The sequence below is a fragment of the Pempheris klunzingeri genome, chromosome 22 (assembly GCF_042242105.1).
Source record: "Pempheris klunzingeri isolate RE-2024b chromosome 22, fPemKlu1.hap1, whole genome shotgun sequence".
Lineage (NCBI taxonomy): Eukaryota > Metazoa > Chordata > Actinopteri > Acropomatiformes > Pempheridae > Pempheris > Pempheris klunzingeri.
The window spans coordinates 9047959-9063019 of NC_092033.1; the positions used below are offsets into that span (position 1 = coordinate 9047959).

At 40.0% G+C, this 15061-nt stretch overlaps 1 protein-coding gene across 1 annotated transcript in view; it reads right to left on the reverse strand.

The window, feature by feature from the left end:
* The window catches only part of chchd3a (coiled-coil-helix-coiled-coil-helix domain containing 3a), a 68711-nt gene that overhangs the window by 12776 nt on the left and 40874 nt on the right, over positions 1–15061 (reverse strand). Inside the window, exons 6-7 of the mRNA XM_070853739.1 lie at positions 14665–14748; positions 4541–4611 (exon numbers count right to left, since the gene is read on the reverse strand). Of these exons, the coding sequence (XP_070709840.1) occupies positions 4541–4611; positions 14665–14748 (155 nt within the window). The remainder of the gene's footprint in view (positions 1–4540; positions 4612–14664; positions 14749–15061) is intronic.

Below are 15061 nucleotides of genomic sequence, written 5' to 3' on the forward strand. Positions count from 1 at the left end.
TAGAAAATTAAGAAAATGTGGTCCTAAACATAATAGATGCTACTGGTAATAAACTTGACCAGTCTTTACTTTTTTGGATCATTTGAATATTAAATAATCAATAAAAGCATCACAATTAATTTGACAATGACAATATTTTAAAAAAAAAAGCTCGATAAGCAGCAACAATGTATTAGTGTAGATTAATACATAAAGTAGGTGAGGGGTTATTTAAGCTGTTTACTGTTGAATCTTTATGATGAGTGGGCTCTATTTTCTCCCACAGCGTATGGAGCAGACAGACTGTCAGGTGTGTTCTCTTGACCAAGCCAGTACAGCACACCGGTATTATGAAGACAAACAATGGGCCATTTACATTCAACAAGTTTTGCTCCACGCCTCCTCATTCCACCTTTGTGTGTGTGCGGAGAGACGAAGCGAGGACTGCGGCTGCTGTTATTGTCAACTGGATTAAATTAAAAAAAGATTTATTCATAAGAGCTAAAAAATAAACAACAGACGAATGGAGTGAGTGTGCAGCCTGAGGGAGGAGAGGAGTGACAGTGAAGTGACAGACTAAAATGAGATTTTATTCTCTATGGCCGACTGTATGAGGAAGAAACCAAAAATGCTTGGCTTAGACACACACGCACTCTCAGTCACAAACACAAAAGCGTGAAAATACGTTGCCGTTTCTGATCTTATCACAAATCTTACCATCAAGGGTGAAAGCTTAGAGGAATCCAAGTTTTTGAAACCTGAGGAGGCAGATTGAGACATAAGAGATGATGGTCTAAATCCTTCAGCACTATGCAGCCTTGTCAGACTCGCCCATTCACCATAATAAGACGTCTCCGTCCCGTCTCAATCCTACAGAGACCCTGGACAAACAGTGACAGTGACCAGCTTCAACAAAGAAGCCCAAAGCCCCACCAAAGGTTAGCACTGACAGGAGGCTTACGACTACGCCATCGTTCTTTCATTCCCCATTCCATCTTTTCGCATAATCTCACATCTATCATTTTCCTCCATGCCTGTCAGCTTGCATTTCAAACTAAAGCCCCATTGGGTCCCTGCAGCCGGTCGAGACACTACAGGCACACACAACAAAAACACACACTCTCCAAAGCAGAGATCTGCGTACACGTTCATATATGTGAGCGCACTGGAATTCATTCATTCGTCACAAACAAAAGCACACGCACATGTGCCCTCCTACATACATGTATTGCGGTAAAGGTCACACATTCAGTGCTGGACAGTGTGATAATGCATCAGACTTGGATAAACAACCAGTGGCGAACGTGGCAGGATATAAATCAGGCGTGGGAGGAGATAGCCTCGTTTCCACAGGTGACTGGGAACTCTTATCTACAGTCAGTGTCACAGGGAAAGTAAATAAAAGCATGTGTACGTGTGTGTGTCTAACATACCGTCTTATTACATTATCTGTTACATGTTGTGTATATTTATGTATACGTAGTAGAACTGTACACCGAATGTCTTTTGTCTACGTCTTTGAGAGCAGGATGATCCCCTGCAGGTTATGATTCATAGCAACATTAGACACCAGAGGAACCTTCTTCCAATTTTAGCACTATTTGTTCATACTATCTTCAGACAATATTACTTGACGTGTCCATATGTTTGTGGGGGAAAACAAAACTTGAAAAATGCTTCGTTTGTTATGGCACGAAGTTTTTGAAGAATGTTATGGAAATGCCACAAAATGAAAGGGATGTTTCTATTCTTGTATTAGCATTGCTCTTCCTTTATTTAGAAAATCATAGTTGTGATAGTGTGAAAGAATGTGGACATTTCTCATTGTGTGTGTGTGTGTGTGTGTGTGTTGTGGATGTAATGAGGTCACAGTGATGCAGTAACGTTCCGGTTGGGAAAGCTCCATCATTCTCTGGCGGGAATACTGCAGGAGAACGCCAGGGAACAGCTGTACTGCTCACACACATATCTAAAACATAACTACACACACATTCTCGTGTAGAGCACACACACACACACACACACACACACACACACACACACACACACACACACACACACACACACACACACACACACACACACACACACACACACACACACACACACACACACACACACACACACACACACACACACACACACCTCTCTCTCCCTTGAGCACCTACCTCTCATACTTTAATTTATTTCTTTCAAAATCGCCAAGGAAAATAATGACCACAGCGTACCACTGCAATGAAAGGAACAGTTGCACACCGGCTACTTGCTGACTCGTATATATAAATAACATGGTTTAACTCGTGTAAAGCTCATACGCTAATGAAAGGAAATTCACCGTAGTACATTTTCATCTCAGTGTTGTCTGAGACTTGACTTGTCTAGAAACTTGTAATGTTTCCCTGTTTCAAATCATATTAATTAATTCCCATTGTGAGAGTGTTGGATATAGCGTTGAGACATACATTCCCATGCACTCCTGATTTTTATATCTTGTCCTGATCTGAATGTCACAAAGCAGCAAAGTAAAATAGTCCAACAGAAACCAATTCCTAACTGATCTGACATTATATGCACATGGCAAAAAAACTTCAAACTTACCGGCAGTCCTAATTAAAACTTCCAAAAGCACATATACGTGTAATAACCCTTGACAGACAGCCTACTCTAGTCTAACACATCTGATTACACACTATAATAAACCGTAGCCTACTATCGGCCCTGACACTAATCAATCCCTGGAGTACTATCACTTGCTTTACAGTGGCACTGACATTAGCTAGAGTGGGGAAATGAAGACATTCTAATAAGAAAGATGTCATCTCCCACACTTTATAACATCCTCACATTAACATATCAAATGTTAATTCTATCAAGTATGGATAAGGCTTTTCTTTTTCTTTTTTTTTTAATCTCTGGGGGACATTTTCAACTTTGAGGAAATCAAAAGCCTCTGTGAGACAAAAAATATTTCCTTTTATTATTCAACAGAGGCCACAGATAGCATCTTATCTCTGTAGGGTCTCTGTCATGAGAGAGAGAGGGAGAGAGAAACCTTTGAGGAAAGGCACACGCATTATGTGCGTAAGATGTGTGACATATGAGTGCATACAAACATACACCATCACGCATGAACTCACACACATAAACAAGGATGGGCCAAACACGCCCTGTTAAATCCAATTAACCCTCTGCTCTGATCTCCTCAATGCATCCCTGCTCCTGTCTTGTAACACCAGACCTTCCTGCCATTTCATTAGAGCACACATGCACACGCAGATACTTCCCCCCTCCCATAACTGTAATCCAGTCACAAAGCTGCTAATGCACCTCCTATAATCCAATCAGCCAATCAGTGCTCTTCATGCAAAGGCCTGCATCACATGACTACCCGCATGTTAGCCCAAAGCTCGCTTGCAGTTAGCAGTGTCATTTGGCAGTAATGCTATCCCAGTGTATTCTTTATCTTTAATATGATTTGGGAAGTCTCAGGTCTAGCTTCCATGAGTCTAGCGCTAAATCCCCGGTGGACTAGGCTAATCAGTTTCCCGCATTTCTGAGGGAGACAATGATCCCAGTGTTAGCGCTGGCTAATGACAAGCTAACACAATTAGCCTAGCCTCCCTAGAGGAGAGCTCAGAGCAAGGCCCCACCCCCTGCAGGCTCCTCATCCACTTTCCTACATTACTATGGAGCCTAATGGCCTCTTATTAAGAAGACAGATGGAACATAGTCAGGGAGGGATTCTGCATCTTCTTGAGTTACATGTACGTGTCGGATATGTACAACATTCATGACCATGGATGCAGTAACGTTTATTTGGAGCATAGCATAGCACTATCATAGTGAGGACTGTACATGCACTCTTTGTGCTGGGATGTACTACAAATACAAATAAATGCAAAAGATCTTATTAATATTTCTTGGCGTACAAGACCACTAGTTAGTAGTTTGCAATATAAGAGAGGGCAAAGTATATTTAAAAAACAATGTAGACTTCTTTTCTGCAGCACAGAGGTTATATTATTTGTGACTTATTTTGTGAAAATACTACAAAACTTATAAATGATTTGATAATTCTGTTTGACACAGGTCTGTATGCAGATCAAGTTTTACAGAATAAATGGCACTCTTCTAACACCGAAAGATTTAAATGACAATAACATACCAAAAGAGCACAAGAAAAGCCTTGTCAGCTATCACAAACATGCAATTAGGCTTATCAGTGAGCCACATCATCAACATCAGCTAATGGAACAAGCTAATGTGCTTCTGATTGAAAGACGTAGGTTAGAATGTGGCTTGCATAATTCAATAGTGCATTCACTGGTCCACATGGACTTCTAATCTTCAGTGAATGCATTATTTTACACAATACACACGAAGCCTACCAAGACTGTAAAATAAAAACTTTCTATGCATGATAAAAAAAGGCTTTAAAAAGCCATTAAAGCAGCAATGAAAATTCTGTTTTTGGAGACAAAGAATAAAGAAGATGCTAAAAACTGCTGGAATGTGATTTAAATCCTTTGATCTACTTTGGAAGAACTGCGTCTAAACTTACTTGAACTTGGCATTCACGTGGTCAGCAGCTTTATGGTAGTTCTCTGTGGTAACCTTGTAGAACTGAGCGCTCTGCAAAGAGACAGAGAGAAAAGCCAGTGAGTGAGACAAATACAGGAAAATGTGATTGTAATCTTTTCGGTAAAACAGTCCATCCAGTTTCTTCACATCTTCCCTGCTTTCGGGATGTAGCTATTTATGAAAAAGGTAACATTTCAGCACAGTGACTCTTAAGAGTTCTCTGATATAATCCTTCCTACAGTGCTGCTGAGTCAACAAAGCCCTACCTCATCCACCATCACTCAACTCCTTTAAATCTTGAGGAAAGGTTTATTGAGGGGAAAGGTGTATGACCAGTTGGGGTTATTGTCCACAGCATGGAGGATAACTTTGCAAACTGTGGTGTTTATAAGTTGTAAGTGGCGGGTATGTTTGTAGATACGAAGACTGCAATGATGAAAAAATATTAGCATTTTTCTATTTTGCTTTGAGTGTGTGTGTGTGTGTGTGTGTGTGTGTGCTTGTACACCATGCACGTTTGCCTCTCTGTGTGAGTGTGTGAATTATTTGCGAGTATTTATGAGAGCACTTGTGCTTATCGTCTCACAAACGACTGCTGTAATAACAGGCAGCAAACCTGAAAGGTCACGGGGTTGCAAGTCAACAACGTACAGACCACCGGTCATAATCCCCCTGGTGACCCATAGCAAATGAACCCATAGTAGAACCCCTCAACCTGAATTACCTCCTCAACCAAGGCCATATAACCTGGCTCCTATCCCATTTATACTACCTGAGGAGGATCTGTTTTGTCAGTCCTTAGTGGCTGTTATGCACATTTATGATCAAATGGTGAGAGCCCGTAAAGTGTGATGGATGGCTTGATTGAGATTTGGATGAGGTTTGATCTGAGGGCAAAATCAGGTAATGTCTACCAATGCCAATGTCTTCCTGTGAATAACTGTACAATACGTGATAGTAACATGTACACTAACACTAAAATGGCATAGTCCACACAAGCATAAAAGCATTTGCTTCACACATCAGACATCTAGAGGTATTGTGCCATTGCCTGTTGGGTTAATGTTGTGCCATACAGCTACACAATCAGCACTGTATGATGTAGAGCTGGGTCAAAGATCTCTGAGACTGTAATGATCTAAAATCATGAGCAGACCTTCACAGAGATCACAAAAAGAAAACAAATTCAAAATAAAAATGTTTTAATTTAGTGCAGTGCAAGCTGTTTTTTTTCTGGAGAAGTTTTAATCAAAAACTTTCAGGGTTAACAATGGAATTGAACACTTAGTTCCATCCTTTCATAGCATTGTCAGTAGAGGAACAATTATCCTTGAGCTACATACACCTTAGCCAAGGGCCTGACTATAACCGTAGTCTCAGAATTAGTTGTACTAAAACCACACAGACTCGGTGACCAGTTAACCCATCAACATGTCATTTACGGGAAACCAAATACTTGCATACATTACAGATACACTAGCAATGTGACAAATGTAAACCTCTTGGTCCCATCTGCTCCAACTTAACCTTCTACCAGGGAAGACATTTATCATAGTTCACAAGAGATCAATGGGAATGAGCTGCGCTGCTGAAAGGATCAATAGTCATGCGTTGTAGAGCTAAAAGAAGATGGGACATGACAACACTGACACAGGGTCTGATACAGATTTGAGTCCTCTTCATTTGGATGGACACTGACGGTTCTGCAATAGATCCTTCATTATTATTATTTTTTTTTACTTTCTACTTTTACTTATATTTTATTCTAATAAAGGAATATCTTATCTTATCTTCTGTAAAGCCACAGACAAAATTTAAAACTTAATTAAAACTGAATTTTTGACATATATTTATAGAGTGCTCTCAATTACAATAAAAAACACTCTACAACACACTGTAAGATATCATAATAAATATCATATCAGGGTAATATCAAACCATGAGTATATTATAACATCCCTTCTGGTATCGATAGTACATATATTTAATTGTTATTTACATAAAGTCAGACCCTTTGCTGTGACACTTGTGATTTAATAAATCTTTGATTCTTCTTGATTAAATTTGACAAAGTTGACACATTTGTCAAATTCAATTGATTAGAAATGATTTATTTGCACTCCAGGAAACTCCAGTTATATATTCTATATGAACATGTTCAGGGATGGATGTGCACAAAGGTGTAAGTGACTGTTTAAGCGAACGTTTATAAGAATTTAGGTAACATTTTCAGTGACGCTAGTAATACATTACAACAATACTTATAATGTGTTATACTCTGCTTATAGCAATGTAGAAGTATAATTACAAGCACTCATACATACCCATAATGCCTTGTGACTAATTATGACACATAATAAAGCAGTGGTCATGTGATGTCGTACATCTGACTACACCTCAGGAATGTCATTACTTCACTTAAAGCACACAATGACCACTTAGAGTTACTTAGAATGACAATATAATGCTTTTTAAAGGTGATTATAATGCAATGCAAAAGGATTACAATGCATTTCAACTACTGTATGAGTATAGTAATACATTATGATCATTGGGGGAAAAAAAAGTCAGTGAATGAGGCCTTATAAGTAATTATGAGATGCTTTATAATAAGTTATGATTATGTTATAAAGCATCATGGATATGTGTGAGTGCTTATGACTATAGTTACACATTGCTATATGTGTGGTTATCATGCATTATTGGCAAAGGTGTCAAAGAAAATTTCACCAAATGGTGTTACTTTGTAATTCTTGGGCAGTTGGGCAGACTGATGATGATGAAGGTTCTGCATGACATGTACAAAACAACAAAATGTGGAAACAATGAACAAGACTGAATACTCCAATCCACTGCAGGTAGACATTAGTTTGTATGTAAAATACAATAAAGTAGAATGCCCCAAGTTTAAGAGTTAACTTGTAAGCTCATGCTGTATCTGTGCCCTCTTGGCCTTGAATCAAGTGATTTTCGGTGTAGACAAAGAAACTGTCAAGAGCAAAGGAAAAGGATTTAAAAGAGAAGCTTATTCATAGATAAAAAGACTAAAATGAGATTTTTGAGGCTGCTAAAGGGGCAAGAATAAGACTTCTCTTGGGTGCCAAGATTGAGCCATTGGAAGAGAATGAGAGAGCCAGAAGGAGGTGGATTTGGGTCTCTGTCTAGAATACTAAGTATAAGGTAATAATACCTGGCTAAACGACAGAGCTGGCACTAATCAGCACACTAACCCACCAGAGAGGACAAAAGGCCATATGTGACAATGATTGCAGGACCACTTACAATACACACACACAAACAATGCATATGCATTCACACAGACACATCCACACACAAGGTACTAACACACACAGCCTGGGTACATGTGTAGACATGCTGCCAAACGTGTCTTCACCTACTCTGGTGGCTTGATATAAACAGTAGCCCACAAAAAGCCCCCAAAAGACACACATTCGCTTAACACCAGTCAGAGAAGAGTGTAATTTGGGTGATTACTGAGTGGTCTCAAATTGTGATTTCCAGCTGTTGCCCCAACTGATTGAAAGACTAGCCCTGACCTTTCGTTAGCCCAGAGAAGAGAGACTACAGTTGGTTTTGTTAAAGAAAAATATCTACCTCTAAAACAGGCTCTAAAACAAACTGTTTATTCTCATCCTATTTAATCCATTTGCTGTCCACTAGGTTTTCAGCTCATCTGGAGCCAAACAAAATGCTGGTGGGGGGTGTCATAGACAAATTAAGTCATTACTGCAAATGCATGGCAGTGATATGGAGAAGATAGAAGCTGCACAGGCTCCCGCTCAATTTAGAGAAAACCCTCCAATTTCTAATGAATAAAACAAATAACTCCCTGCATTGATGGCTTCTTTGTCTTATCTGCTGCTGAGCAGGAGGCCCGAAATGGGGAGAAACCCCTCCATAGCTAAAATTACTGATCTGCAGAGCAAGAGAAAATTAGACTTCTGCTGTGTGACTAAGTGCAACTTGCTCATAAGGAGAGCAAAAAAAAAAAATCAACCTACCATCACCTTTAACCATGTGTTCAGACAGAATACATAAGTTAGAATTGTTTCCACTTTCAACATCTGCACAGGCTCAGTCATTTCATGGAGTCTCCGCTGGTGTCTTGTAACCTCGTAATCTTGGACAAAGCTAGATTAGCAGTTTCCCCCCCATTTTCAGTCATTGTGCTAAGCTAAGCTAACTGGCTGCTGGCTGTAGCGCCACAAGTACCATGCAGACATGAAAGTGGTATCATTCTTATTATCAACCTCTTGGTGGGAAAGCATGTAAGCATATTTCCCAAAATGTCAAACTATACCTTAAGTTTGAGGAATAGTGCAATATGATACAACTCATAACTATGGCCTAGAAACTTACAGACTCACCACTGCTTTAGTCAACATCTCTGTGACTTAAAACTGAACGATATATAAAACAAAACGTAAGATTTTACTTACTGCCGTTTTATTCTAATATAAACGAATGTGCCACTCTGTTGTGGAATCACCACCCCTTGAAAAGGCTTCCTGTTAAACCCCTGTGACTCCCATTATGCCGCTATAACAGCAAACAGTCTCAGACACAGTAATTCAGCACTGCAGCACATTGTCATGTCTTCACTCCGGATTACTGTGTCTCCAGTTATACAACTAGCAGAACCGGAGAGACTACACTGATCGCTTCATGGTGAGAGAGAAATTGTAAAACTTCTTTCCTGCAACACGGCGAGAAAAACACACCTGTTCTAATTTTCTATTTAAATGGTAACATACAACACTGAAGTCTAAAGAGAGACGGACAGAGGGGAACGGAGGGAGAGGGATAGAGAACACAAGAAAGCAAGTCAGAGACAAAGATAGAGAGATAGAAGCTGTTACTGTTTTTTAATGCTCTTTCCCCTGTATTTCTTCCTTTCACAGCACTGTGGAACTTTGCTATGAGATGGCAATTGCTGCTGTGATTGTCCTCCATGGGAGAGCAGAAAAATCCAATTTCATCGATATACAAGGCGAAAAGAAAGATAGAAAAAAAGAGAGAAGAAAAATCTCTTCTGAAAAAAAAAAAGAAATTGAGGCATGAAGAAAAAACACTCAAAGGAAAAAAAAAAAAAAAACTGAAAAAGGAGAGATACATAGAGACAGTTGTGGTGAGGAGGGAGGGCTAGAAAGAGACATGGTAGAAAGAAAGGAGGAAAAAAAACATGGGCGAGTTGATTGTTAAATATGAGATTGTTTTACAGCGGGCAGGTATTGAGTGAAAATGTAATAAATATATAGATATTGTTTTCAGGGGCTATTTGGTAGCTGTGGCCCCAATGAGCAGCAGCGGCAGAGGCAGCAGGCTGAGCTGCCTGGGAGCCTGGTGATGGCCTGTCACTGGAAGCTCCTCTGATGAATGGCCATGTTGGATTGGAACAGACGTGTAATATATATCAGACTTATATTCTCTCTCTTTTTTGGTGCCTCTTTCTCTGCTGGTGCGCAAGATACTGGGGGAATCCCGAGGTAAAGGGAAGAACGGCGGGCAGATGGAGGGAGGCTCAAGAACGTGATGGGAGATAATACTAAGCTAGCAGCATACTCCAATGGAAATCAAATTGACTGTGCTTTCACTGGTAAAAATGGAGGGTTTACAACCAAGAAGAAGTGCAGCACTGGGCTGTGATAGCTCCAGTGATAGCAGACTGGCTACAGTAGGAGTTCTTAAAGTTTTGGTGACTAATTACCAATTTAGGGAGCCAGTATATGATTGAGGGCAGCACACATAATACAATATAATGTCAAAACTAATCATTTAATTACACACATTAAGATGCCAGAAAGCTTCCTCAGCAGCAGAAAAAAAAAGAAAGAGAGGGAGACTTTCTCTTCTGGCAGTTATAGGAGCTTACCATATATCACAGTAACACATGATTATTATTACATCAATGTAACTTTATGGTGCAGATTCCCTTCAGTCACAATTATCTTGCTGTCTGGCTCCATCCCCATCTCCATCATTAACTTTTGCACTGATTACAGTGCACACCCGCCGACACTCACAAGGTGCCACTAGTTGCCATGCAACCGGTACAAGTTGTCATTCCTGACCTGACAGATGTTTGTTAGAGGGGTGCAGTTTGATGCAGTAGCCAAGTAGTGTATTGTAATGCAAGCTGTTCCAAGTGAACTGGGCCATAAATTATCAAAATATAATGCAATTTTATGTCACATAAAATGTTTCTGAGGGTCACCACTGGCTGATGTGCTACACCAGTGCTCACCAATACACCATCACCTGCCACGTGATTGATTCTATATGTTTTACCTTTTCTTCCTGAATGAGTTTACGTTGCTTGTTCGTGAAAGTTTACTACGCAAGCGTAACTAAATTCAACTTCCCGACCTTTGGTAGGTGCTACAGAGCACCGCGCTGGAAGGTGTCTTTTCACATGCCATCAATCTCATGAATATTTGAATTAGCTGTGCGATGTCTCTAAACAAATCCTGTGCACTAACACTGCAATACAAAAGTTATCTTACAGTACTTACACATACTACACTGTATGGTACAATAGCATGTGCATATAACAGGGCTGCCACTAATAATTTTAGATATTGATTAATCTGTATAAAATAGGGAAAAACACCCATGACAATTTCCAACAGCCTCACAGTAGTGTCTTCGAGTGTCGTATTTTGTCCAGCCTAAAGGTAATCAATTCACACATATTTAAACTGACTAAAGCACCAAATGCTCAGTTCATGGTCACACATTAATACATTTTGTTTATAGATTAACTATGTACTGCTTGTAGAACACAGGAAGAACCAGACCTTGCCCTTAATATACAGTTTACAGTAACAATTTGACCTGCATATGGATATGTTTGTTGTGCAGCTGTTTTCTAGCTATTTTCATACATATGTGCCAATATGTAAGCCAGTCTTTATTTGTATCTTCCTGTAAATTTGTTCTTTGTACTGTCTATATGCTTTGAGCTCTTTCATCTGGCGCAGCCGCTATTAACCAAGCGGGAGTTGCAGTCGGTACACAGACGCAGAACGTGCCAAAAATGATTTTGTTTGGTATGCTGCCGGGCTTACGTAGGGTGAGGAGAACAGGAAGTGATGACAGGCTGGAGTGAGTGCCAAACGGGCCACTGTGGCCAGAACAAGAAAAAGGAGCGTTATTAACACACTCCAAACAAACTGCACCCCCTATGGAGTCCCAAGCCGCTTGCTGCACAGTAAGACAACATGCAATATGCCCACCATTGATCGTCAGTTACACACAAGATCACACGCCATCACACAAAACGCACACATGGTTGCCACTTCTGTTACATTTTCTCTCCACAGGCCATAAATTCCGTCATGATAGAATTTACTAATTGAAATGGTAGGGATCTGGGGTCAAAGTGCTTTGGAAATATAATTAATATATCATTCATGTGCATAAATTAATAAATAAATCAGTGTGCATGCTGTTCATTTTTACAGCCTGCTTCTCACATTCCCCATTTCTCACATTCAACCTTCCATCTTTTTTTTTTTTTTTACTTTTCAGTGAGGTAGTCTTTCAACCTTTTCTTTACCGTACTCTCTTGTTCTTTATCATTCTTTGACATTTTATCTTTTTACCACTCTTCTGTCTCTTTCTTTTACATTTTTCTTTCTTCTTATCTTCTATCACTTGCTCACAAATGTCACTTTATCATAATTTCGTGTAATACATTCTCAGGTAGAATCTCCAACTGTCCTGCCTTTTTTTCCTACCTTGTCTTTTCTTATGTTAAATCTCTACTGTAGTTTTTTTTCCTTTGGCTTTTGGCTTCAATACAGTATCTCTTTCCGTGTTGTCTGTCCACCCCTCTCTCGGTCTTCTCTCTCTCTCTCTCTCTCCGAGGTGTGAAGATGATTTGTTGACACTTTGATCTAAGGAATATTGACCAGAGGCAAACATGGCTGATGGATGGCCAGTACGGCCAGTGCCTGAAGTCGATAATGCCTGTGTTAGTTGGGACTCATCGCTTCTACCATCAGCACTCACATTTCCTATACTAGGCGATGCAGTAGAGCTACAATATCCAAAGATGTAGTAGTGCAACATAAGCTGAGGAACTGAGATTCAAGTGCAACAAGAGCATGAATACATTTCAAATTATTCTAACATTTAGATCTTTTGCCAAGCCATTAACCTGCCACTGAAAGTCAGTGAAAACATTGTAGCTGTTTCCTTTGCAGATGATCCATCAATTAATCCCCTCCTTCCTTTGACGTCAGCAAATGGTTTCCTCTCTGCTACCCAACCAAAACTGTAGAGACTATTGCACTTCTAATCACTGTGAGAAGCCCACTAATGACCTACGGGACTGGCTTAAGAATGCATTCTCAGTGAAGGAAGAAAAACGTGCAAGCTTTATTGACTCAAAAGTAGTATTGTCTTATGTGTACTGGGAACTAACAAACCCACATTAAAATATTAAATATTAAAGGCTATTGCAGCAGTGACTGATTACAGCGGTGCTGCTTACTCAGGAAAGTTTACTTATATTATAAGATGTGCGCACGTGCGTGGGCAAGCATACATATGGTAAGACATTCTCCCCCCCCCCCCCCCAAAAAAAAAAGAAATCACATTTGACACATTCAGATAAAGACAGAATCATTTGACATTGAAGTCCTTTTGAGGACAATATGCCAACTGGGTATGTGATATTCAGCCTACCTAGTATTCATGTAAGCTTCTAAGAGTTCTTTTTCTTTCAAGAATAAGAGTGTCTCCCTTTCCCACAAAGAATATCTGGCTTCACAACGGTGTGAAATTTCCATTTTGCTTCCACTATAGAGGGCATTTGACTTTTTGCACTCTCCGAAGGGGAGAAAACTCCTTCCCAGTATGAAGGCGCCATTTTAAACACATTAAATGGGCATTGTATCCTTCCTAAGATACACTTATGATTTGAGAGCAGCATGAAGGCGTCCTTTTAAACACACTTTAACAGGGCATTTGACCCTGGTTCCCTGCCTTGCAGGCATCTCTCACTGGGATCAGCATGGAGCTGCCAATTGAAGAGGGCTAAGTATGGCAGCTAACCCTTGTCCCCCTCCATAGGACACTGGTTTGACAAGGAACATCGTGGTAGTGTCATTTTCAGGGACAGGAGGACACACACAGGGATAAATGAGATGTAACCCTTTATCCTTCAGGCAGAGGAATGGAGGGTGAATTAAAGAAAAAAGAGAGCCGGAGAGCTAAAGAGTGGCAGAGAGACAATTACGGAGAGGAAGAGAATGAGAGGGAGAGCAATGCACACCACACTGGGGAAAGCATGCAGAGTTTAAGTTGAAGGATGATAACAAAAACAGTGGGGCAGAGCGATGAAGAAAAATAATAATTGTCACTGTGCTTTGGCTGAGCCCAGTGGTGACCAGGTCTACCGCGTATGCTGGCCGAATGCTTGTTTGTGTGTATGTTTCTGTGTGCACTGCTGTGATTCGCTAAGTATATCATACATTAATAAAAGGTAAGTTATGAAAACTTTCCCCCGGGCAAAAACTAGAGCTGCAGTGTGATGTATGTTCTTGAAAATAGCAATGATGTCATCTTGCTTGGTGACTTAATAATGCAGTATTTAGTTTTTAGTTTGCCGTTTCTAAAATGCAAAGTTGTCTTTTGCTTCACCTTTAAATTTTGTATCTTCTACATTGACACATTCTCATAAGTTGTGCTTTGGTTTGGTTCTGTTGTTAATCATTGCTGTAGTTATGTGTAGAGCAAAACTCTGGTTCTCTCTTCAGCGTTTTGCTTGGTCACCATAAAAACACAACGTTGAAATCAGTTTTGTCAAAGCGAGTTAGTCTACAGCAGTGTGTAATGACCTTCCATAAGCTTGTAGTTAAAAACACATGTATAGTATGTATAGCTGTATATATAGTACATATGGTATACTTGTTGGCCTCTGCCTTTTAAAAATGTGTTGATGTAAGATGAATCAAGTATTGCTCATATCTGCAGTGGTGGAGCCTAGTTTTGTGAGTTTTGAGTTACACATCAGTGCAACCTATTTTCATATACATGCATTTTTCAGGTTGGTGTAAGGTGAAAACCGTCTCTTACCCTCTCCTCCAGCCGGGCTACCTGCTCCCTGTAGAAAGCATCCTGCTTCTTTAGGTCTGCTTCTCTGGCCTCCAGCTGCTTGGCCTAAACACACACACAAACATGAACACACACACACACACACACACACACACAGACAGACACACACAGACACACACATACAAAATAGAAGAAAAACCATTACTTATGTGCTCAATGGAGCTTTTCCAATTTTATCAAAACGACCACAAAATACACACATACACAAGTATACATGCACATGAGAGAGGCCCATTATGGGAAAGACAAGTGTGTGTAAAGAAGAGACACATTATAACAACAATACAGACACAGGGCTGTTTTTCAGTGGCATATATACACCAGACTGCGAAACAGGTTTGGAATGATTTCATGTGAG